Raw genomic sequence first — 22,174 nt, forward strand, 5'->3', positions numbered from 1 at the left:
TAGTCCTGTTTTAGTCCTGTTTTAGACCTGGTTTAGACCTGGTTTAGTCCTGTTTTAGACCTGGTTTAGTCCTGGTTTAGTCCTGGTTTAGTCCTGTTTTAGTCCTGGTTTAGTCCTGTTTTAGTCCTGGTTTAGACCTGGTTTAGTCCTGGTTTAGTCCTGGTTTAGACCTGGTTTAGACCTGGTTTAGACCTGGTTTAGACCTGGTTTAGACCTGGTTTAGTCCTGGTTTAGTCCTGGTTCATTCAGTGTAAACATTTTTTGTGTGACTGTGACATTTTTGACACATAGATCATTCCTCCTCGTTGCATTATCAATCTTCCCAGCGTTTTACACCCCCCTCCTTTCCTCCTCTCTCCTTCCCTCCTTCTCTCGCTCCTTCCTTCCTCTTTCTCTCTCTCTTTCTCTCTTTCTCTCTGTTTCTCTTTCACACCTGTGGCTCTGAAGAATGCATCAGACCAGTGTCATTCACCAAACACAGAACACGCCCTGACCTTTGCACCCACGACGACGCCACGCTGCAGAGACAATGTCACACTGTGGGACATTCCAAAACTATGACATCTCCATGGAGACAAGCCGGCAGAAAAGGTACACAGTGCAGCTTTAAAGACAGCCTTAAACCACATGTTTTAAAGTGATAACATCTTTAAAAGGAATTTGCCTCGGTCCAACCCACCTGCAGATCTGTCAGACGGAAAACGGATCGTCTCAGGCTCAAGGCGGAGAGAGGAGGAGAAGACGAGAAGAGGAGGAGGAGGAGAGGCTCAAGGCGGAGAGAGGAGGATTAGAAGGAGAGGCTAAGGACAGAGAGAGGAGGAGAAGAGGATTAGAAGGAGAGGCTAAGGACAGAGAGAGGAGGAGAAGACGAGAAGAGGAGGAGGAGGAGAGGCTAAAGGCAGAGAGAGAGGAGGATTAGGAGAGGCTAAGGACAGAGAGAGGAGAAGAGGAGAAGGAGAGGCTAAGGACAGAGAGAGGAGGAGAAGAGGAGGAGAAGAGAAGGAGAGGCTAAGGACAGAGAGAGGAGGAGAAGAGGAGGAGAAGGAGAGGCTAAAGGCAGAGAGAGGAGGATTAGAAGGAGAGGCTAAGGACAGAGAGAGGAGGAGAAGAGGAGGAGAAGGAGAGGCTAAAGGCAGAGAGAGAAGGATTAGAAGGAGAGGCTAAGGACAGAGAGAGGAGGAGAAGAGAAGGAGAGGCTAAAGGCAGAGAGAGGAGGAGAAGACGAGAAGAGGAGGAGGAGGAGAGGCTAAAGGCAGAGAGAGGAGGATTAGAAGGAGAAGCTAAGGACAGAGAGAGGAGGAGAAGAAGAGGAGGAAAAGGAGAGGCTAAATACTTCACTTTTTAAAGCTTAAGTCACAAAAAGTATTATTTTATATTTATATTATTATGATTATTATTATTTATACATTTCTATTAGTAAGCAGTACACTGAACAGGGCCACATTGAGTACACTAGTAGTAGTAGTAGTAGTAGCTGCAGTTGTACTTATAAAACTAAAGTATCCCAGATTCAAATTTCCGGGCAGCAGATATTTCCATAAACAAAACAGTGAGGCTCATTTTAGTTCATTTCACTGAGAGCTGCTCCTCCACCTTAGACCTGCACTTTGAATTTAAACTCAATTTTATCTCCATCTCAACATCTCAATTTAAATGTCTGAAACTAAGTCCTGGTCTAGTCCTGGTCTAGTCCTGGTCTAGTCCTGGTTTAGTCCTGGTTTAGTTTTGCTTTGACCTTAAGTGTGAATATTTTCTTGTTTATTGCAGCTACATCCTTTGGCCCGACCAGGGAAACACCATTCCTGATCTCAACCTGGCAACTCCGCTCCACTTAAACGACCCAGAGATTTAGTATTTTCAGCCACAACAACAAAGCACAAAGAGGAGGTTTGTGCGAGAGCGACGGGGGGACAGGGGGGACGGGGGACAGGGGGAGAAGAGCTGGCCCTGTGCGACCGGAGATGGACAACGAGGACTGACCTGATTTAAGTCCTCGCTCAGTCCTGTTTTGTTTTTTTTCTCCTGGGTTAGACTCACTTTTAGTCCTGATATAGACTTAAAATCCTGTTTTAGACCCGGTTTAAACCTGGTTTAGCCCTGGTGTGGCCTGGGTTTAAGTCTTGGTTTAGATCTAGGTCCTGTCTTAGACCTCGTCTTGGCATAGTCCTGGTTTAGTTTTCATCCAGACCCATTTTAGACCTGGTTTCTGTTAGAGTTAGTCAGGTTCTGGGCTCAGTCCTTGTTATCTCAGCCTAAGTCATCAGAGGTATAATACTCCCTACAACAGAAGCATAGCCAGACTGGACTGGACTGGACTGGACTGGACACTATCAGAGTCCTGACGCTTCTGTATTGATGCTAAATAAACTTTTCTTGCGTTAAAACTCTTGGCTTTTCTTCCGACTCTGAGGCAACTACACTTTATCCTACACCAGTTTGGATCCAGGTTTAGTCCTGGTTTAGTCCTGGTTTAGTCCTGGTTTAGTCCTGGTTTAGTCCTGGTTTAGTCCTGGTTGGGTCTTAGTTTAGATCTGGTTTGGATGTAACTCTGGAAGTCCCCGTTTAAATTCAACAGACCCAGTTTACTCTTCATCCAGTCCAGGTTGAACCATATTTACGTTCGTACTTGCAGATCCCTCATTATCTCTGGTGGTACTTTGCTCTTTCGGGGGGAGCTGGCTGGACTTATGCCCAGGGAGACGAGCTCGTTTTGGGGGGGAGACGAGGAGAGGAGGCCCTGGGGTTTGTTTCACCTCTGGGACTTAGGTGCTTTCAATCCCAAGTGGAATTACGTGATATAATTGTTTTTAAATGTCTCATATTGTCCCGTAACCGTGTTCTAGTGTGACGAAATGTCCCGCAGTGGGGCTTTAACCCTGTTCTGACACAGTGGCCTCCGCAGAAACGTCACCGGAGTTTCGCGCTTCGCTTCGTTCACGCACGTTTCAGCGTTTAATCCCGTTTGGACCGTCTCCCTATGCACGGCTCATAACACTCCTCGCTACACCTTGTGACATCATCAGGTGGTCATCTAGAAGTGGATTTAAAGTCCGTCCTCCTTCGCCACACCCACCGCGATCATTTAAAACATCATAAAACTAAAACATGACCTGTAGCTTTAAGAAAAATCACGACATAAATTGTTTTTTTTTTTGCCCTTCTCATCTTTAACTAAACAGCATTAAGGTAAATCAGTTTCTATCATTGTGTATCAAACTTTATATTTTCAGACGACGTTTAAAAACTCTAAAACTGTCACATTAAGACGCTTGTTCCACCGCGATGGTCGCCGTGGGAATGGTCGCCGAGGGGGTGGTTTCCGCGGAGATGCTCGCCTCCGTTGCGCCCTCTGTGGGACTCTCCTCCTCCTCCTCCTCCTCCTCCTCCTCTCCCACATCCTCCGTAGACTCGGGGACAGCTAGGCCCGCTCCACCGGAGACCTCCGCCTCCGCCTGCAGAAGGAGAGGTCAGTGAGCCAGATGCCCTCCCATCCTCCTGCTGTATCCCTGTGTGCCAGATGCCCTCCCATCGTATCCCTGAAGTGTTAGACTGACACACGGGCAGGTCAAATGCCGCTAGTTAATCTGCAGATGTTGTGATTACATAAATATAGAATGGATCACGTGTGTCAAACTGAAGGCCCACGAGCCAAAAGTGGCCCGCCGCGTCATTTTACGTGGCCGCGACTGATGCAGATGGAAGGCAGTTTCAAGAAAGCCGAGAAGACGAATACAAGTTTGCGTATTTCTTTTTTGTGTTACGAGGCGGTGCTGGTCGTCAAAGAGCACAACGCAATCTACGTCGGCTTTTTGACGCCAAACGCGGAGCTAAGTTAGCCTTCGTGAAAAACAACAAACAAAATAAGCCTGAGTAACTGCGTATGTCATATTTGTAACACGAATAAGTAATAAATGCAGAAACAGTTATTTAACAAGTCAAAAAGTAGTTTACATTTAGTCACATTTATACTGTTTTGCTGCTGTGTCCCTCTGTTTTAAGGTCATAAGGTCAACTGTAGGGACAATTAAGTGTGTGTCCTCTGCATTTGACCCGTCCTTCAGTGTCTCTGGGTTAAACGTGTCAGGAGCAGCGGGACCATCTCCGAATCTTGAGCTAGTCTTGGTCAGGACCAACTTATAACTGGAGGATTTTACCTATTGTGCATGTTTTGAGCTGATGGGGGGGAAAGCGGAGTACCCAGAGTACCCAGAGTACCCAGAGGAAACCCACACAGGCACAGGGAGAACACGCAAACTCCACCTAGAAAGGCCCGGGAGTAGAACCAGGCACCTTCTTGCCGTCAGACGCTCACCCACAGCGCTGGAATCAATGATTTTCTAAACAATCTCGGGGTTATTTAATAATACAGGAGGACGGGAGGGCATCTGACACACAGGGACGCACGTATTTTAAGAGCCTCACCTCGGCGCCGGCCCGCTCCTCCGTGCTCGGCTCCTCCCCGGCAGAGTGGTTATCACCGGCGAAGTGGTCGTCCCCGTTGACCTCCAGATCCACCTCCCCGTTGACGGACAGCTCCGCCTGGACGCTGCACTCTTTCAGGGCCTCGCGGACACGGGTCACCGCCCCTCCGTCCGCGTGGAGCTCCAGGGAGGCGTCCGTGTCCAGGCTGCCCAGGGGAGGGATCTCTACGTGGGCCTCGGCGGAGGAGGGACTGGCCTCTGGTGTGGGGGTCTGACCATCTCTCACCTGCGGAACGATATTAAAAAACGTAAGTAAAGTTTCGACGGGCGCTGGTGTCGCCTGAATATACCGCACGTTTTCATAATTTCTCGTCTTTAATCCAAATTGTTCCTGAAATGTCGTATTTTACCGTAAGACGACGGAGTTTACAAAGAAAAGCGTCTGGAGCTGTATCCGGTTTCCCCCGAACGATTAACCCGAGAGACACACCTGCTCCGTTCATGTCAAAACAAACAAAACAAACATGGCGGCTTATGTTTAAAAAAGGGGGAAAATGACAGAACTGTCCAGCTCAGGGGAGAGGGGACAGTAACTTCAGCTGTCCAGGACGAGGAGGCTGTAAATGGGCCACACATGTGTTTCTCAGATTATCCACGTCGTTATGGAGATGGGTGGAGTCTGGGTCGTCCCCGATAGACTCACTTTCCATTACCGTAACTCCTTTCACCCTCCCTCTCCTTCTCTCCTCTCTTTTTCCTCTCTCTCCTCTCTTTCTCCTCCCTCTCTCCTCTCTTTCTTCTCTCCCCTCTCCTCTTTCTCCTCCCTCTCTCCTCTCTTTCTCCTCCCTCTCTCCTCTTTCTCCTCTATTTCTCCTCCCTCTCTCCTCTTTTTCCTCTATTTCTCCTCCCTCTCTCCTCTTTCTCCTCCCTATCTCCTCTCTCCTCCCTCTCTCCTCTTTCTCCTCTTTCTCTTTCTCCTCCCTCTCTCCTCTCTCTTCTCCCTCTCTCCTCCCTTTCTCCTCTCTTTCTCCTCCCTCTCTCTCTCCTCCCTCTCTCCTCTCTTTTTCCTTCTCCTCTATTTCTCCTCCCCCTCTCCTCTCTCTCCTCTCTTTCTCCTCTCTCTCCTCTCTTTCTCCTCTCTCTCCTCTCCCTCTCTCCTCTCTTTCTCTCTCTCCTCTCTCTGCATCGCTCAATCATCGCCACTGAGTGAATCTGCTGCTCCTCCGCCTCCTCGTTCTTCACCTCCTCTGTCACGTTTAGATGGACAGAATACTCTCTCTCTCTCTCTCTCTCTCTCTTCTTGGACGTGTGCACCTCACTCAGAGTCGTCTTTACACTGCGGAACATTCTCACCTGCTCCTCATAAAAACTTTTCAGATTCACAAAAAAATCACAATCACAGTAACAAAAGGAACCTGAGAAACACTTCCTGCCTTTTATAAAATCAGCGTCACTTTTGAACGACAAAACTGATTTGAAATTCCAAAATGCTGGAAATAAATCTACAAATCTACAAACTTAAAACTATCAGAAATTCTTCCTTGTGTGTCAGATGCCCTCCCATCCTCCTACGTGATAAATGGCAAACTCCGCAAAACCGACGCTTCACGTAAATCCAAACGGCGTCTCAAAGCGGAGGCACGGGGCTATTTAAATATGTCACTGTCGTTACGGTCATGTGCTTACGTCGCCCTCGAAGACGACCAATCACAGCGCAGAGATTTTCCGAGTCACTTATTCGATGCGTCAAAGAAATAAAAAGAAGGATGGATGTGTAAAAGAGAGGACAGTACAGTCTAATACTTCCTTTAACATGATTTTTATGGCTAAAAAACTACCTGGGTTATTGTTATTCCTCACTACCGCCCCCTTAAGTCCATAACCCGTCTCACCTTCTTGACGTTGAAGGTCATCGGCGCGACCTTAAAGGAGGAGGCCCTGGCGGTGGGGCTCTTGGGGTGGTTGGGGGTTAGACTCTTGATGATCTTGTCGCGTTTCTCCGGAGGGACGATCTTGGTGGTGATCTGGGTCATCTTCTTCTCGATGTTCTGTCTGGTGAACGCTCTCTTCAGACTGTCCACCTTCTTCAGGCTGTTTCGCTTGAACCGATCGGCGCGTCTCTCGTACGGACGGCTCGAGCCAAGGCTGGAGAGGAAAAACGAGAGAAGAGAGGGCGAGGGAAAGATGGAGATTTTATTATTTTATTACAGAATTCAGGGGTTGAAGGGAAAGGATTTCATTGAGTTAATTTTGTCGTTTCCACATCAAAAAGTTATATTTCATTCACACATTTAACACGCAAACTGAACACACTTTCCACCTTGTGATGTCATCATGTGGCGATACAGGAAGTGCTCCACTGTGTTTTTAAACTCCACACACCTTCATTTCTAGAATCATTTGGATCATTTGAGACAAGGAATTTCCAATATCTAGTAGACAAAAGGTAAAAGGAGCTGTTAAACTGAAAACCTCCGCTTCATGACATCACGAGGTGGAACAGAGCGTTTTGAGCTTTGGAGGTGTGGACAGGCTAATAATAAAGCTACATCTGTAAGATTATTAGATTTTTTTTCCACTAGTAGATGGCAGGCGTGAAGCCTGATCTGTCCAACCCTCACCTGGTCAACTCCCCTCACCTGGCTCCTCCCCTCACCGGGCCCCTCCCCTCACCTGGCTCCTCCCCCTCCACTCACCTGGCCACTCCCCTTCCCCTCACCCGGTGATCTCCTCTCACCGGGCCCCTCCTCCTCCCCGTCACCTGGCCTCTCCTCCTCCTCTCACCTGGCCCCTCCCCTCACCTGGCTCCTCCCCCTCTGCTCACCTGGCCACTCCCCTTCCCCTCACCCGGTGATCTCCTCTCACCGGGCCCCTCCTCCTCCCCGTCACCTGGCCTCTCCTCCTCCTCTCACCTGGCCCCTCCCCTCACCTGGTCAACTCCCCAAACCTGGCCCCTCCTGCTCCGCTTACCTGGCCACTCCCCTTCCCCTCACCTGGTCATCTCCTCTCACCTGGCCCCTCCCCAGACCTCAACTGGCCCCTCCTCATCCCCTCATCTGGTCCCTTCCGTCACCTGGCCCCTCCTCCTCCCAGTCACCTGGCCCCTCCCCATCCTCTCACCTGGCCCCTCCCCCTCCCCTGGCCCCTCCCCTGTGTTCTCTGCTTCTGTCAGTGTCTTATGAAACTGCACTGTCCCCAATGAAATAAACAAATCTATTAGTTTGTTGTATTCTCATATATCACCACTAGGGGTGATCTACGTCATTACAGATGGAGACTTTAATAATTTAGTTCAAAATAACTTTATTCTACAGATACTATTTTCAGTGCGTTTCTGTTTCCACACGCAGAAGACAGTTTGGTCACATGACTCCAAACACCAATATATTTATTACGGAACATTTGTTTGCATGATGAAAATTATACGCACATATAAATAAAGTATTTTCCCTCTTACCCCAGAGTGGAGTCCGCATCCACACACTCGTCTAGCGGCTCGCGGTGCAGGTTCAGCTCCTCGTCTTCATCAGAGCTCAGACTCACAGTGTGAAGCCCTTCCTCCGGAGAGCGCACATCCACCGAGCCGGAGACGGAGGGCGCTACGGAGGCGGACACCGACCCGGCGATGGAGGGCGGGTGGGCGGAGACTGAGCCCGCGACGGAGGGCTCGTCGTACTGAGGGAGGGGCGACTTGAGAGAGTCCTTCACGAAGACGTCAGTGGGGATCTCATTGTCCTCCTGGAAAACACAGAAACAAAAGCGTAAAGAAAACGTGGCGCCGATGATGTCTCCCAGATGAGGGCGCGAGAGCCACGCTTTGTTTTCTCCCCGACAAAACCCACGATGTCGATGAAACGTTCTGCACCGACGAAGGCGCCGACCATCGATTCATTAAAGCCAAACTTTCGTGCAGTGGCTCCATTTCCTTCTTTGACGACAGATCCATCGCCTTCACCTTAAAAACGACGTCATTTGTTTTCCGTGATGCGCAAAATGACAGTTCAAAATCAAAAACAGCGAATTCTTCAGCGCATCTTTCCTCACGTCTGTCTCACGTTTACGTTTCCTGTTAGAGAGCGCCCCCTGGTGGACGTTAGCCGGTAAAAATCAAAGCCAAAAAAGCCAAAAAGTCGAGGCTTATAATCTGAAATTTACAGCAACTAAGCATAAAAATATGAACTTCAGAATACATTTTTCAGTCATGTTTAAAGAACAGTCAGAAATTATCTTTAACTTCCCACATTACGTAACTTTTCTGCTGGGATCTCCTCTTTCCCTCCGTCTCCCCCTCTCTTTATCTCCTCCTCCCTCCTCCTCTTGGCTCCACTCCTTAAATCCTGTCGTAATATTTGACATATTTATCTTCTTCTATTTATTTAATCCGAGGCCGTTATCGCTCAGGCCTCGCCCTCCCACAGAGCCGCTCCCTCTGACCCGGGCCTCCCTCTGCTCCTGCTTTAAACACACAGATCATCCACAAGTGCTGTCACCGTACTAAACTTCAAAACTCGATACTTGATACTCGATACCGATTCAAATACTACACTGATGTCAGTTTTAGTCGTTTTCAGTTTTTTAAAAGTTTTTGAAGTGAGTTTAATGTTTCTGTTTGTTTAAAGAACAAGTGAAGTACGAAAGAAACACCTGAGAGAGTTCACACGACAGGAGAGAGGGATGGAAAGAGAGGGGGAGGGGGGAGGAGGAGAGAGATAGAGGTAGGGAAGAGGGGGATGTGGTAGAAAGAGAGAGACTCTTGTTCACACTCTGCAGATGCACGGAGAGAAAGTCAAACATGTGAAATGTTTCAGCACCAGGACAGAAACTGAACAATTTAAAGAAAACAGGTTAAAAGAGAGGAGAGAGGGAGGAGAGAGGGAGGGAGGAGAGAGGGAGGGAGGAGGAGGAGAGGAGAAAGAGAGGAGAGAGAGGAGGAGAGAGGGAGGAGAGAAGGAGAGGGTGAGAGAGAGGGAAGAGCGCCGAGGGAGGAGAGAGGAAGGAGGAGAGATAGGAGAGAGAGAGAGGAGGAGAGAGGAAGGAGGAGAGATAGGAGAGAGAGGGAGGAGGAGGAGAGGAGAAAGAGAGGAGAGAGAGGAGGAGAGAGAGGAGGGGAGAGAGGAGGAGAGAGGGAGGAGAGAAGGAGAGGGTGAGAGAGAGGGAAGAGGGCCGAGGGAGGAGAGAGGAAGGAGGAGAGATAGGAGAGAGAGGGAGGAGGAGAGAGGGAGGAGAGAGAAGGAGAGAGAGGAGAGAAGAAGAGGGTGAGAGAGAGGGAAGAGGGCCGAGGGAAGAGAGAGGAAGGAGGAGAGATAGGAGAGAGAGGAGGAGAGAGGAGAGAAGAAGAGGGTGAGAGAGAGGGAAGAGGGCCGAGGGAGGAGAGAGGAAGGAGGAGAGATAGGAGAGAGAGGGAGGAGGAGAGAAGGAGGAGACAGAGAAGGAGAGAGGGAGGAGGGGAGAGCGAGAGGGAGAGAAGAGGAGAGAGAAGGTGAGATAGAGGGAGGAGAAAGAGAGAGAGAGGAGGAGAGAGGGGAGGGAGGAGGAGAGAAAGGGTGAGAGTGAGGAGACAGGAGGAGGAGATAAGGGGTGAGAGAGAGGGAGGAGAAGGAGGAGAGAAAGTGGAGGAGGCAGGAGGAGAGAGGGAGAGGGAGGAGAGAGAGCGTAGAAGGCAGGAGGAGAAGGAGAGAAGGAGGAGAAAGAACCAGACCGTAACATTTCCAGACTTTACGCTCGTGTGTCAGGAGGAGTTCGTGTTAAACATGTTTTTATTTTACAGACTAAAGGCCTGAGTGACGTCGTCCACGTCGTTCGGCTCCGGGTTTAGGGCGGAGTTTCAGGCCGAGTTCCATATTTGGGATTCCAAAGCTGTCAATCAAACCTGCGAACAGGAGCCACATCGAGGAAAAGACGATCGATTAATACGAACATTTAAGAGCGAAATGACGAGTCGATGGAGCAGGAAGTGCGTCCAGGCTCACTTCCTGTTTGTAACGGGGCGGCTAACAGGTTAGCTACGGTTAGCTATTTACACAGTCTATGGTTTTTATCAGTTTTTTTTTTGTTTTCTTTTTCTGTTCTTTGTTCACCTGCAGAATCTGTGGAATTCTAAACATTTCTGATCAAATATAAAGAGTTAGAAGGAGCAGAGGGTCAGGTCCCGACGCATTTGACCCAGAGACGCTGAAGAATGAAGCAGATGCAGAACACAATAGTTTAAATGCCCCAAACTCTGGACCTTCTCCTCCACCTCCTCCTCCTCCTCCTCCTCCACCTCCTCCTCCACCTCCTCCTCCTCCACCTCCTGGACTGAGCTGTGATCAGTGTTAAACCATGTGGTCGGTCTGGTCTGAGCGTGTGCAGAGAATTTACTCCTCAACCCTCAGACTCTCTGTCTCTTCTCTCTCTACACCCCCCCTCTCTATTCTCTATCTGTCTCCTTTTCTCTCTCTACACCCCCTCTCTTTTTCTCTACGCCTCGATCTTTCTCGCTGTCTCTCTCTAAACTCCCCCCTCTCTCTCCATCCTCTGTGTCTCTCTCCTTTTCTCTCTCTACACCCCCTCTCTGTCTCTCTCTCTCCTTTTCTCTCTCTACACCCCCTCTCTGTCTCTCTCTATCCTCCTCTGTCTCTCTCCTTTTCTCTCTCTACACCCCCTGCCTTTCTCTCTCTCTGTCTCTCTCTATCCTCCCCTGTCTGTCTGTCTCTCTCTTTTTCTCTCTCTACACCCCCTCTCTGTCTCTCTCTCTCCTTTTCTCTCTCTACACCCCCTCTCTGTCTCTCTCTATCCTCCTCTGTCTGTCTCTCTCCTTTTCTCTCTCTACACCCCCTCTCTTTCTCTCTCTCTGTCTCTCTCTATCCTCCCCTGTCTGTCTCTCTCCTTTTCTCTCTCTACACCCCCTCTCTTTCTCTCTCCTGTCTCTCTCTATCCTCCCCTGTCTGTCTGTCTCTCTCCTTTTCTCTCTCTTTACACCCCCTCTCTGTCTCTCTATCCTCCCCTGTCTGTCTCTCTCCTTTTCTCTCTCTACACCCCCTCTCTTTCTCTCTCTATCCTCCCCTGTCTGTCTCTCTCCTTTTCTCTCTCTACACCCCCTCTCTTTCTCTCTCTATCCTCCCCTGTCTGTTTCTTTCTCTACACCCCCTCTCTTTCTCTCTCCTGTCTCTCTCTATCCTCCTCTGTCTGTCTGTCTCTCTCTTTTTCTCTCTACACCCCCTCTCTTTCTCTCTCTCTATCCTCCCCTGTCTGTCTGTCTCTCTCCTTTTCTCTCTCTACACCCCCCCTCTTTCTCTCTCTCTCTATCCTCCCCTGTCTGTCTCTCTCCTTTTCTCTCTCTACACCCCCTCTCTGTCTCTCTCTATCCTCCCCTGTCTGTCTCTCTCTCTCTGTATCCTCCCCTGTCTGTCTCTCTCTTTTTCTCTCTCTACACCCCCCCCTCTCTCTCTCTCTATCCTCCCCTGTCTGTCTCTCTCCTTTTCTCTCTCTACACCCCCTCTCTGTCTCTCTCTCTCCTCCCCTGTCTGTCTCTCTCTCTCTCTGTATCCTCCCCTGTCTGTCTCTCTCTTTTTCTCTCTCTACACCCCCTCTCTTTCTCTCTGTCTCTCTCTATCCTCCCCTGTCTGTCTGTCTCTCTCTTTTTCTCTCTCTACACCCCCTCTCTTTCTCTGTCTCTCTCTCTATCCTCTGTCTGTCTGTCTCTCTCCTTTACTCTCTACACCCCCTCTCTCTCTCTCTCTCTCTCTGTTTGTAGTAATCCTCCTGAACATTCCTAAAAGTGCACAAATCGTTCCCGTGTTTTTAGCGTGTGTCAGACGTGTTGAGCAGCTGTAATCAGAGCGGAAGAGACAATTTACACCGACCTCAGACCAAACATGTGACAGATTATCACCACACACGTGTTCTTCAAATGTGCACTGTCCTTCTCACCTCCTTCTCACCTCCTTCTCCTTGAATCTGCAGAGGAGCAGAGGAGGAAAGAGTAGAGGAGCAGAAGAGCAGAGGAGAAAGGAGTAGAAGAGAGGAGAAGAGGAGGGAGGAGCAGAGGAGAGAGGAGTAAAAGAGAGAGGAGCAGAAGAGAGAGGAGCAGAGGAGAAGAGAAGAGAGGAGTAGAAGAGAGAGGAGAGAGGAGGAAAGAGTAGAGGAGCAGAAGAGCAGAGGAAAAGAGGAGCAGAGGAGAAAGGAGTAGAAGACAGGAGAAAAGGAGCAGAGGAGAGAGGAGTAAAAGAGAGAGGAGCAGAGGAGGATGGAGCAGAGGAGGGAGGAACGGAGGAGGGAGGAGCGGAGAAGAGGAGTAGAAGAGAGAGGAGAAGAGGAAAGAGGATCAGAAAAGATAGGAGCAGAGGAGGGAAGAGCGAAGAATAGGAGAGAGGAGCAGAAGAGCAGAGGAAAAGAGGAGCAGAGGAGAAAGGAGTAGAAGACAGGAGGAGTAAAAGAGAGAGGAGCAGAAGAGAGAGGAGCAGAGGAGGATGGAGCAGAGGAGGGAGGAACGGAGGAGGGAGGAGCAGAGAAGAGGAGAGAGGAGTAGAAGAGAGGAGTAGAGGAAAGACGATCAGAAAAGAGAGGAGCAGAGGAGGGAAGAGCGAAGAATAGGAGAGAGGAGCAGACGAGCAGAGGAAAGAGGAGGGAGCAGAGATGAGGAGGAGAAACGAGAACATCCCTGCTCTCTCATAATCCCTGTGGACTTCCTCTTGACCTTTGACCCTCTCTGCGGGAGCGCCCCCTGCTGTCTGACCTGTGGCTCACGAGGAGCCAGAGACATGAGACTTCATTAGTGCGATAAACGCACAGCGTGCAGAGCATGTCAGACACAAGAGCACAAATGGAAAACGTGAAATATATAAAGTAAGATATTTAGGATGTAGAAAAGAAAAAAAAAAGGCTAAAGGCGAAATTTAAAACAGGTTTGGTGTTATTTTTTGAGTTTGTTTTTTGTTTTGCTACACTCCTTTCATAGTTTTGACCTTTATTCCTGCTTAGATCCTCAAAAGGAAACACTACATATTTGATATTCCCTTTATCAAGGTAGATTTTCCAAAAGTTGAAGTAAAAGTACTGCTTAAAAGTAATACGGGCCGAGAAAAATTGGTCTGAGGGCCGCATTTCGCCCCTGGGCCACAGTTTGGACATGCCTGATGTAAATAATCATGGAAATAAGAAAGAAACGTAAAACTGTGTCCGAACGTTTTATCAGTTTTAGCGTCGGTACAAAATAAAATCAACATGAAAAATAAATACATAAATAATAATAAAAATAAAATTAATTAATTAATTAAAATGAAATAAAAATGAAAAAAAATAAAAAATAAAAAATAAAAATGAAAAAAATAAAATAAAAATAAATAAAATAAAAATGAAAAAAATAAAAAATAAAATAAAAATAAATAAAATAAAAATGAAAAAAAAATAAAAATAAATAAAATAAAAATAAAAAAATAAAAAAATTAAATAAAAATAAATAAAATGAAAAAGAAAAATATATATATATAAAATAAAAATAATTATTAATTTATTTCTAAATCACAAATCATTTCCCAGCTCTTTCAGTCGTCTGTCGTAAACCCTGAGAATGTGCGCTGAGTTATGGCGTTTAATGACAGTTTACCGCGGTGTGTCTGAGTACAGTCATCACGCCGTCCTTCGTCACGTCTCACCTCACACTTTAAACTCCTCTTCCTCATCGGCCTCATAATCACCGTTTATGTGCACGCTGCGGCGCACTTACACACTCAAACTAAACGTATTAACACTTTTTTAAACGAGGATTTTTACTTATATGTGACATTAACTATTAACGCAAACGTATTTAGATCAACTTGTTTACTTTTATCGTTTTGAAAATGCTAGTCACCCAAAACGACTTATTATTTACATGTTTTATACGTTTTCAGTTTTTCCTTTGCTCTCCGTGCTGACTCGCCCTCCTTCAGAGCGCTGTCATAACACAATCAGCGTGCATCGCATCAGGTTTGTGAAGTTGTAGTGTGTTGTTTTACATTATGGTTTTGAATGGAGGGAGCATGAGTGATGTCATCTTGTGGGCGGAGACTCGTACAGGCTGGTACTGCTAACTGTACGGAGGGTTTGGGGAGATGGTTAGGTTACTCGAGCATGCGTGGACGACGTCTAAACCCTCTTCAGGCGTGTTTTTGTTGAGGGAGCAGCGTTAGAACATGATAAAAAAGCTCCAAGACGTCACTTTTGCATAATACCCCCCCTTTAAACATCTAATATTAAACAACTCTGTCATTTATGGATATTATTTCCACAGTATTCATCTAAAACTGTGGTCCCCGTTACGCATTTGCTACCGGGCCGCAAAAAAAAAACAAACAGTAAATAATTCATCAGCGACCGCATCTTCTCCGACGTAACTTTCGCCCGTCCCCCATGACGCGATAATAAACTCGTTCGTAGAAATATAATGAAAATCCTGTCAGAAATCACCACAGAAATCCATTTGATAGAACGGTGAGTTTATTAAATCTGTGCTGGATCTGCTCATCTCCACGACGACGAATCACGTCAAAAACATCTGACACGACGGACAAAAGAGCCACAAGAGAGAAAATGAGCCAAAAACAAAGGGGAAAAGGCCGACAGAGGAGGCAGAAGAGGAGGCAGAAGAGGAGGCGGAAGAGGAGGCGGAAGAGGAGGCAGAAGAGGAGCCGGAAGAGGAAGCAGAAGAGGAGCCAGAAGAGGAGCCAAAAGAGCAGCCGGAAGAGGAGCCGGAAGAGGAGGCAGAAGAGGAACCGGAAGAGGAGCGAAAAGAGGAGCCGGAAGAGGAGCCAGAAGAGGAGGCAGAAGAGGAGCCTACGACCTCCAAGAAAAACAAACTAAATTTAACCGACACCAGGAGTCCTACTTAAAATATGGGTTTGTCTCTGCAGGTGAGTCTCACGTAACGAGAAACGTGAACGAGGCAACGAAACCTTCAAAACTAAGACTAAACACCCGCGATTAAAAAATAACCTTTCAGAGTTTCATTTTTTTTGGGAGTAAACCGAGCGAATCGAGCCCGTCTGTGCAACAAGAGGCTCAGCTGTTGGAGACGACGCAAATGACGTCGGGTTTAAACGTCGGTTTGAGGCGACATCTCTGCGGACGTCCTGGATGAAAATCAAGCCAGAACATCCTGAGCACGGAAAACCTCACTATCATTTCCAAAATCCTGTTCGCGTGAAGCGGAATTTTCTGCGGCGACGGCGACAGGACAAAATGACGGAGCCGACTGGACGTGATAAACAAATCTTTTTTACGCACTTAACTTATTTTTGCCATATTTGTCTGAAAATAAAACCTGTATTATTCTGGTCCGTGGTTGGGGATCCCTGCTCTTAAAGGTCTTAATAAAAAATAACTTTATAACGGCGTCTCACTGTAACAAGCAGCGCGTTTATTTTCACGTTTTTATCGCTGAAAAATGTTGATGAGACACTTTTGAACTTCACGTTTGACCCATAGTCTGTTTTTTTTTTTAAAGACGACAGCTCAGAGCTCCTGGTCCTGCTCAGGTCTGGTCCAAACATGAGCTGAACTTTATCATAAACTCCATAAATCTGCCACGGACTAAAGCCGCGCACCTGGAGAACGCCGAGGGAGGGTTTTTCTTTAAAGACAGAGCGATCCGGGCGAGACGGAGGTGACGGAGAGAATATTTACGCTTTAGGTCCATTAGAGTCGGATCAGAATAATAAACAGAAGAACTGAGACTCTGAAAGATCAGCCGCAGACGAGTAGAAAGAACATAAACACCAGACGAAGAGCTGGCCCTATCTCGCGCCGCCGCCCAGACCTGTGTTTTAAATCTGCGTAAACACGGTAACGGTTGAACGACGCCCTCGGTGGATGAGGTAATCCCCGTCTCCGCCGGTCTGCCCCAGGTCAGCTACGACTACAAGATCTCACCAGACGAAACTGCCGCAAGATGAAGCACAAAACGAGGAAAAATGAATTTAAAAATCACATCGTAGACTAAATGCGCGCGCTTTCGGCTCCATCGACTCTGGCTCCAATTCACTTTCTATTGAAAAACTGTGGCTGCTCTAACTTTACACTGTGATACATCCCAGTATTTCTCTTTTCCTACAGTGGCCATGAATCAAGATGTGAACTTTAACCTCCTAGGACCTGGCGTGCGTGGAAAACACATTTTGGGTTGACAATGCAAATTTTTAGAAGATGAAAAAGAACAGCAATAATTTAAAAAATGTTTAATTTAGAATATTTTTAAGAGCTGAGCTTAACAACTGGACTTCACCGATCACAACACCAAATTTATTATTGTTATGAATGTATTATTAATTATTATTATTATTATTATGAATGTATTATTTATTATTATTGTTATTATTATTATTATTATGAATTTATTATTATTATTGTTATGAATGTATTATTAATTATTATTATATTTTTAATTTTTCTCCTTTTTCTTCCCATCTATATTCTCTCTATATAAATATGTCTCTATTGATCCTGCTATTGACTGTCTTGAGCAACTGAAAATTAAATAAAAGGAGAATACTTAAAAATACAAATAAAAAAAATAATATTTTCAGGAGTGATTTTTTTTTTTTTTTTTTTTTGTAAAGTCACATATCTTCCTGCTCCTGTCCTCAGCTCTTCACATGAGCCACATTGTTCCAAGAGCCACAATTGTTGTTTCTCATTTTGGTTTTTGGACTCTTGGCTCTTAATAGTTCATGCAAATCATTATTCAAATGTTCTATCAAAATGATTAAAACGTAAACAACGAATGTCCTCAAACGTGACATCATTTTTCTCACAATTGTAAGGTATTTTCTAGCCGTGCAGCGCTACATCAAACTGTTATCTTGATGTACTAAGGCTAAGGTAAATAACAAGTGTCCACCAGGGGGCGCAGACCTATGGAATGTGTGGGGACTCATGAAGACGTTGTGCAGACCAGTGTGGATCTTATGAAGACGCCGTGCGGATTAGAAGAAGGGCCCTCCTCATACACCCACACTATAAAACCTGTCACGCGCACATTTCACGACTCTCTTCCATCTTTTCCGTAGAGTCCGTCGCTTCATTTTTCACTTTCACTTTTGACGTTATGTTTCAGTCTCTTGGTCCTAACAAAGAGAAATGAATAGAGCCACAAAAGATCTCGGGTCTCGGGAGGTTAATAACAGACAAATCAGGCGCCTTCTTTCCCGCGGTTGCCTTCTGCTAGCGTTAGCGACGGGTTTGATTGACAGTTGCTAAACGGGAAAGGGGCGTTAGCTTCATCAGCCTCGCTCCTGATTGGCTCTTTTGGTCGCTATGATGCACACGCGTCGATTTCCAAATACGGGGCCTGACCGCAGATTAGCCGCTATAACTGCTAGCGTCGATTAGCTTCGTTTGACTGGAGCTGAACGCTGTGGGCGGCGTCCGTGTGATCGCTCAGTCGTTCAGGTCTGATCCACGGCAAAAGACGAGGTTTAAATCTGTCACCTGAGCAGCGAAACGTCTTCACTCCTTCATTTGACAGATTTAATAAGTACAAAAATATTAAAATAAGTATAAAAATATAAGTGTAAAAATATTAAATAAAGTTCTGTTCTGTTCTCACTCTGACCTGACACCAACTGTATTCAAACATTCTTTCTTTCTTTCTCTCTACCTCCTCTCCTCTTCTCTCCTCTCCCGTCTCTCTCTCTCTCCTCTGCCGTTTCCTTCCCCTCTGTTCCTCTTTCTTCTCTCCCGTCTCTCCCTCCTTCTCTCTGTTCCTCTCCCCTCCCGTTTTCTCCCTCTCTCTCCTCTTCCGTCTCTCCCTCTCTTCTCTCCTGTCTCTCCCTCTGTTCCCCCCTCTCCTCTCCCATTTCCGCCCTCTCTCTGTTCCTCTCCCTGTTTCTCTCTCTCCTGCCCTCATCCGTCTCTCCCTCTCCCGTCTCTCCCTCTCTCTCCTCTTCCGTCTCTCCCTCTCCTCTTCTGTCTCTCCCTCGCTCTCTCCCTCTTCCTCTCCTCTTCCATCTCTCCCTTGCTCTCTGTTCCTCTCCTCTTCCGTCTCTCCCTCTCTTCTCTTCTGTCTCTCCCTCGCTCTCTCCCTGTTCCTCTCCTCTTCCGTCTCTCCCTCACTCTCTCTGTTCCTCTCCTCTTCCGTCTCTCTTCTCTTCTCTCCTGTCTCTCCCTCGCTCTCTCTGTTCCTCTCCTCTCCCGTTTCCTCCCTCGCTCTCTCCCTCTTCCTCTCCTCTTCCGTCTCTCCCTCTCTTCTCTTCTGTTCCTCTCCTCTCTTGTTTCTCCCCTCTCACCTGAGCAGTGAAACATCTTCACTCCTTCATTTGACAAATTTAATAAATATAAAAATATTAAAATAACTACAAAAATATAAGTGTAAAAATATTAAATAAAGTAAACCGGACAAAATTTTGAACTGAAATAATAAATTAATTTCTCATAAATGTGAAAATCTCGTCCCGTCTTGTTCCTTCCCTAATGACACAGAACCTGGAGTGAAACTGACACTTTTATTTTGAAAGAGTTCAGTCTAATTCTTCCAGATTAATCGCAATCGAATCGAAACTGCAGTTTGAATGGATTTAACAAATCACAAAAGCTCAAAGTTTGAAGCATCATTTCCGTCACAAACAACAAATTCTGCATAAAACATCTCGATCTGTCGTTTAGATCTGTACAAACATGTCCCTGTGTCAAAACTAAAAATAAAAAAAATCACAGTAAGATGTTTTTTGTTCAAATCGTGCACCTTGTTCATGTTTAAACTGATGTCTCGGCGACAGTCTGAACTCAGCTCGTCAAAAACTAAATAATAAAATAATAAATCTGTTTGTGAAGTTTGTTTCTGTTTCTTTTAGATCCTTTAAACCCTTAAACACAAACGTTCCCCCCTGACCCACTTTCTCCGACTGTGGTTTGGTGTTACATTTGACACGGTCCAGTCCTGACCCCAGCTCTGAGACGGGGCATCTGACTCAATCTCACTCGCATGCTAACGACAGGGACTGAACCAGGACTGAACCAGGTCTAAACCAGGTCTAAACTAGGTCTAAACCAGGATTGAGCGAGGACTAAATCAGGTCTAAAAGGCCTAAACCAGGACTAAACCAGGACTATCAAATTCTCAGGCTTTAGGCCACAACTGAAACATGGATCAGTTTCACAAAGGGGGAAATATCAGGTTCTGTTTTGAGTCTCAGAATCATCACAACTAAAATCAAGACTTTATTTTTACACAAGTGACACTTAGCCCTGGTTCAGTCCTGGTTCAGTCCCATTTTAGTCCTGGTTTAGTCCCGTTTTAGTCCTGGTTCAGTCCCGGTCAGTCCTGGTTCAGTCCTGGTTCAGTCCTGGTTTTGTCCTGTTCAGTCCTGGTTCAGTCCCGTTCAGTCCTGGTTTAGTCCTGGTTCAGTCCTGGTTTAGTCCTGGTTCAGTCCCGGTTCAGTCCCGGTCAGTCCTGGTTCAGTCCCGGTTCAGTCCCGGTCAGTCCTGGTTCAGTCCTGGTTCAGTCCTGGTTTTGTCCTGTTCAGTCCTGGTTCAGTCCTGGTTCAGTCCCGGTTGTCCTCTTTTCCGCTCTGTTCAGAGAGTTGCTCTTATAAACTCATCCTGGTGAGTCATGAGGATGTTCTGACTGCAAACGCTTTAAAATGAACTAGTCCTGATTTTCATGCTCTTAAGACAGTAAAAAGCCCTACACTGGAACATTCAAGGGAACGCAAAACATCTCCATGGAGACAGGCACATGACACCAGAAAAGTTCCATAATGCGTCTTTAGTAACAGTTTGCAGAGCTCATAGTCTTTTTCACTTCTGTCAAACATTACATTTGTTTTTCTCTTTCACTTTCTCTTTCACTTGTGTTCTGTCGTTCTTTCCTCTCGTCTTTCTAAGAGCAGCTTTAATGTTTGAGATTTTATCAGAGCATTTATCTCCTCATCTGAAACAGTCGGTCTGTTCTGTCCTCACTCTGACACCAACTGTATTCAAACATTCTTTCTTTGTCTCTATCTCCTCTCCTCTTCTCTCCCTCTGTTCCTCTCTCTCCTCTCCCGTTTCCTTCCCCTCTGTTCCTCTTTCTTGTCTCCCGTCTCTCCCTCCTTCTCTCTGTTCCTCTCCTCTCCCGTTTCCTCCCTCTTTCCTCTCCTCTTCATCTCTCTCTATTCTTTGCTGTCTCTCCCTCTCCTCTCCCATTTCCTCCCTCTTCGTCTCTCTCTATTCTCTCCTCTCCCTTCCCTCTCTCTGTTCCTCTCCCTGTGTTCCTCTCTCTCCTCTCCTGTTCCGTCTCTCCCGCGCTCTCTCTGTTCCTCTCCTTCTTCTGTCTCTCTTCTCCTCTCATCTCCCGTTTCCTCCCTCTCTCTCTTCTCTCCTCTCCCCTCTCCCATGTCCTCTCTCTCTCTTCTCCCTCTCTCCTCTCCCTCATATCCTCCCTCTCTCTTCTCCCTCTCTCCCATTTCGCTCCGGTGTCCTCCCTCTCTCCTCTCCCTCATGTCCTCCCTCTCTCCTCTCCCTCTCTCCTGTTTCGCTCCCGTGTCCTCCCCTCTCCCTCTCCCTCATGTCCTCCCTCTCTCCTCTCCCCCTCCTCTCCCTCTCTCCTCTCCTCTCTCCCTCTCTCCCCTCCCCCTCTCTCCCCTCCCTCTCCTCTCCCCTCTCCCTCTCCCCTCTCTCCCTCTCCCACTCTCCTCCCTCTCCCCTCTCTCCCCTCCCTCTCCCTCATGTCCTCCCTCTCCCTCTCTCCTCTCCCTCTCCCCTCTCTCCCTCTCCCTCATGTCCTCCCTCTCTCCTCTCTCTCTCCTCTCCCTCTCTCCCCTCTCTCTCTCTCCCCTCCCCCTCTCTCCTCTCCTCTCCCGTTTCGTTCCCGTTTCCGCTCTCGTTTGTGTGAGCTCATTACACATGGTTAGCTCATTAGCTTTAGCGCTGTGAGCACAAACAGAGGACACTGTTAGAGTTCACAAAACAAACATGATTTAATCTGACGTGTTCAGGAGAAATATGACATGTTCCACCTTCTTCTGCTGCCGATCTACAAAGGAACAGTGTGGAACATTTCCATTTTAAATTCAGAGTCCTTAGATACGAGGTAAACGTGTTCAAATCAAATAAAGCTTTTCCTCATAACAGTTTAACTCTGATTTATTATTACGCACAAAACAAACATCGGGCCTGATTGACACGTTGTTTATGTGATCATTTGGTTTTGTTTTTGTTTTGGTCCAATCAGAAAACAGAATGAGGGTCACATGACTCTCTCACACTGTCCCTTTAAACCAGGAGCGTCAAACTCAATTTCACCGAGCGCCACATCAGCAAAATGGTTCATCTCAAATTTGGAAAGATATAAAAAAAATATGTCTGTAACCGCGCAGCTCCTGATAAACACATTTTTTAATTTACCTCGTCGCGGGCCGCATTAAATGACACGGCGGGCAGCATTTGGCCCCTGTGCCTTGAGTTTGACACGTGCTTTAAACTGCACAAAAGTTAAAGTCGTTTTTTTAAAGTTAAACTCCCAGAAATGATCATGACCTTTGACCTTTTTCACAAATAAAATCACCAAAATAATCCCTGAGACACAGACGACTCCGCAGAGATAAACCTGTTTGTTGAGTTGGTGGCATAAAGGTGTGGCACTTTCTCTCTCACCCTCCCTCCATTTCCTCTCTTCTCTCATCCTTTCTCTCTCATCTTTTCTTTCCCCCCTCCTCCTTTCCTCCTGTCTATCTTTCACCATCCCACCCTCCATTTCCTTTCTTCTCTCATCTTTCCCTCTTTTCCTTCCCTCCTTTCCTGTCGTCTCTCATCCTTTC

At 46.8% G+C, this 22,174-nt stretch overlaps 1 protein-coding gene across 1 annotated transcript in view; it reads right to left on the reverse strand.

Annotated features, from left to right (window-relative positions):
• Window positions 1-2,006: 2,006 nt before the first annotated feature.
• The window catches only part of cavin2a (caveolae associated protein 2a), a 38,595-nt gene continuing 18,427 nt past the window's right edge, over window positions 2,007-22,174 (reverse strand). Inside the window, exons 2-5 of the mRNA XM_033987460.2 lie at window positions 7,879-8,159; window positions 6,314-6,566; window positions 4,423-4,707; window positions 2,007-3,452 (exon numbers count right to left, since the gene is read on the reverse strand). Of these exons, the coding sequence (XP_033843351.1) occupies window positions 3,261-3,452; window positions 4,423-4,707; window positions 6,314-6,566; window positions 7,879-8,159 (1,011 nt within the window). The 3' untranslated portion in view covers window positions 2,007-3,260. The remainder of the gene's footprint in view (window positions 3,453-4,422; window positions 4,708-6,313; window positions 6,567-7,878; window positions 8,160-22,174) is intronic.

This window comes from Periophthalmus magnuspinnatus, chromosome 21 (assembly GCF_009829125.3).
Source record: "Periophthalmus magnuspinnatus isolate fPerMag1 chromosome 21, fPerMag1.2.pri, whole genome shotgun sequence".
Lineage (NCBI taxonomy): Eukaryota > Metazoa > Chordata > Actinopteri > Gobiiformes > Gobiidae > Periophthalmus > Periophthalmus magnuspinnatus.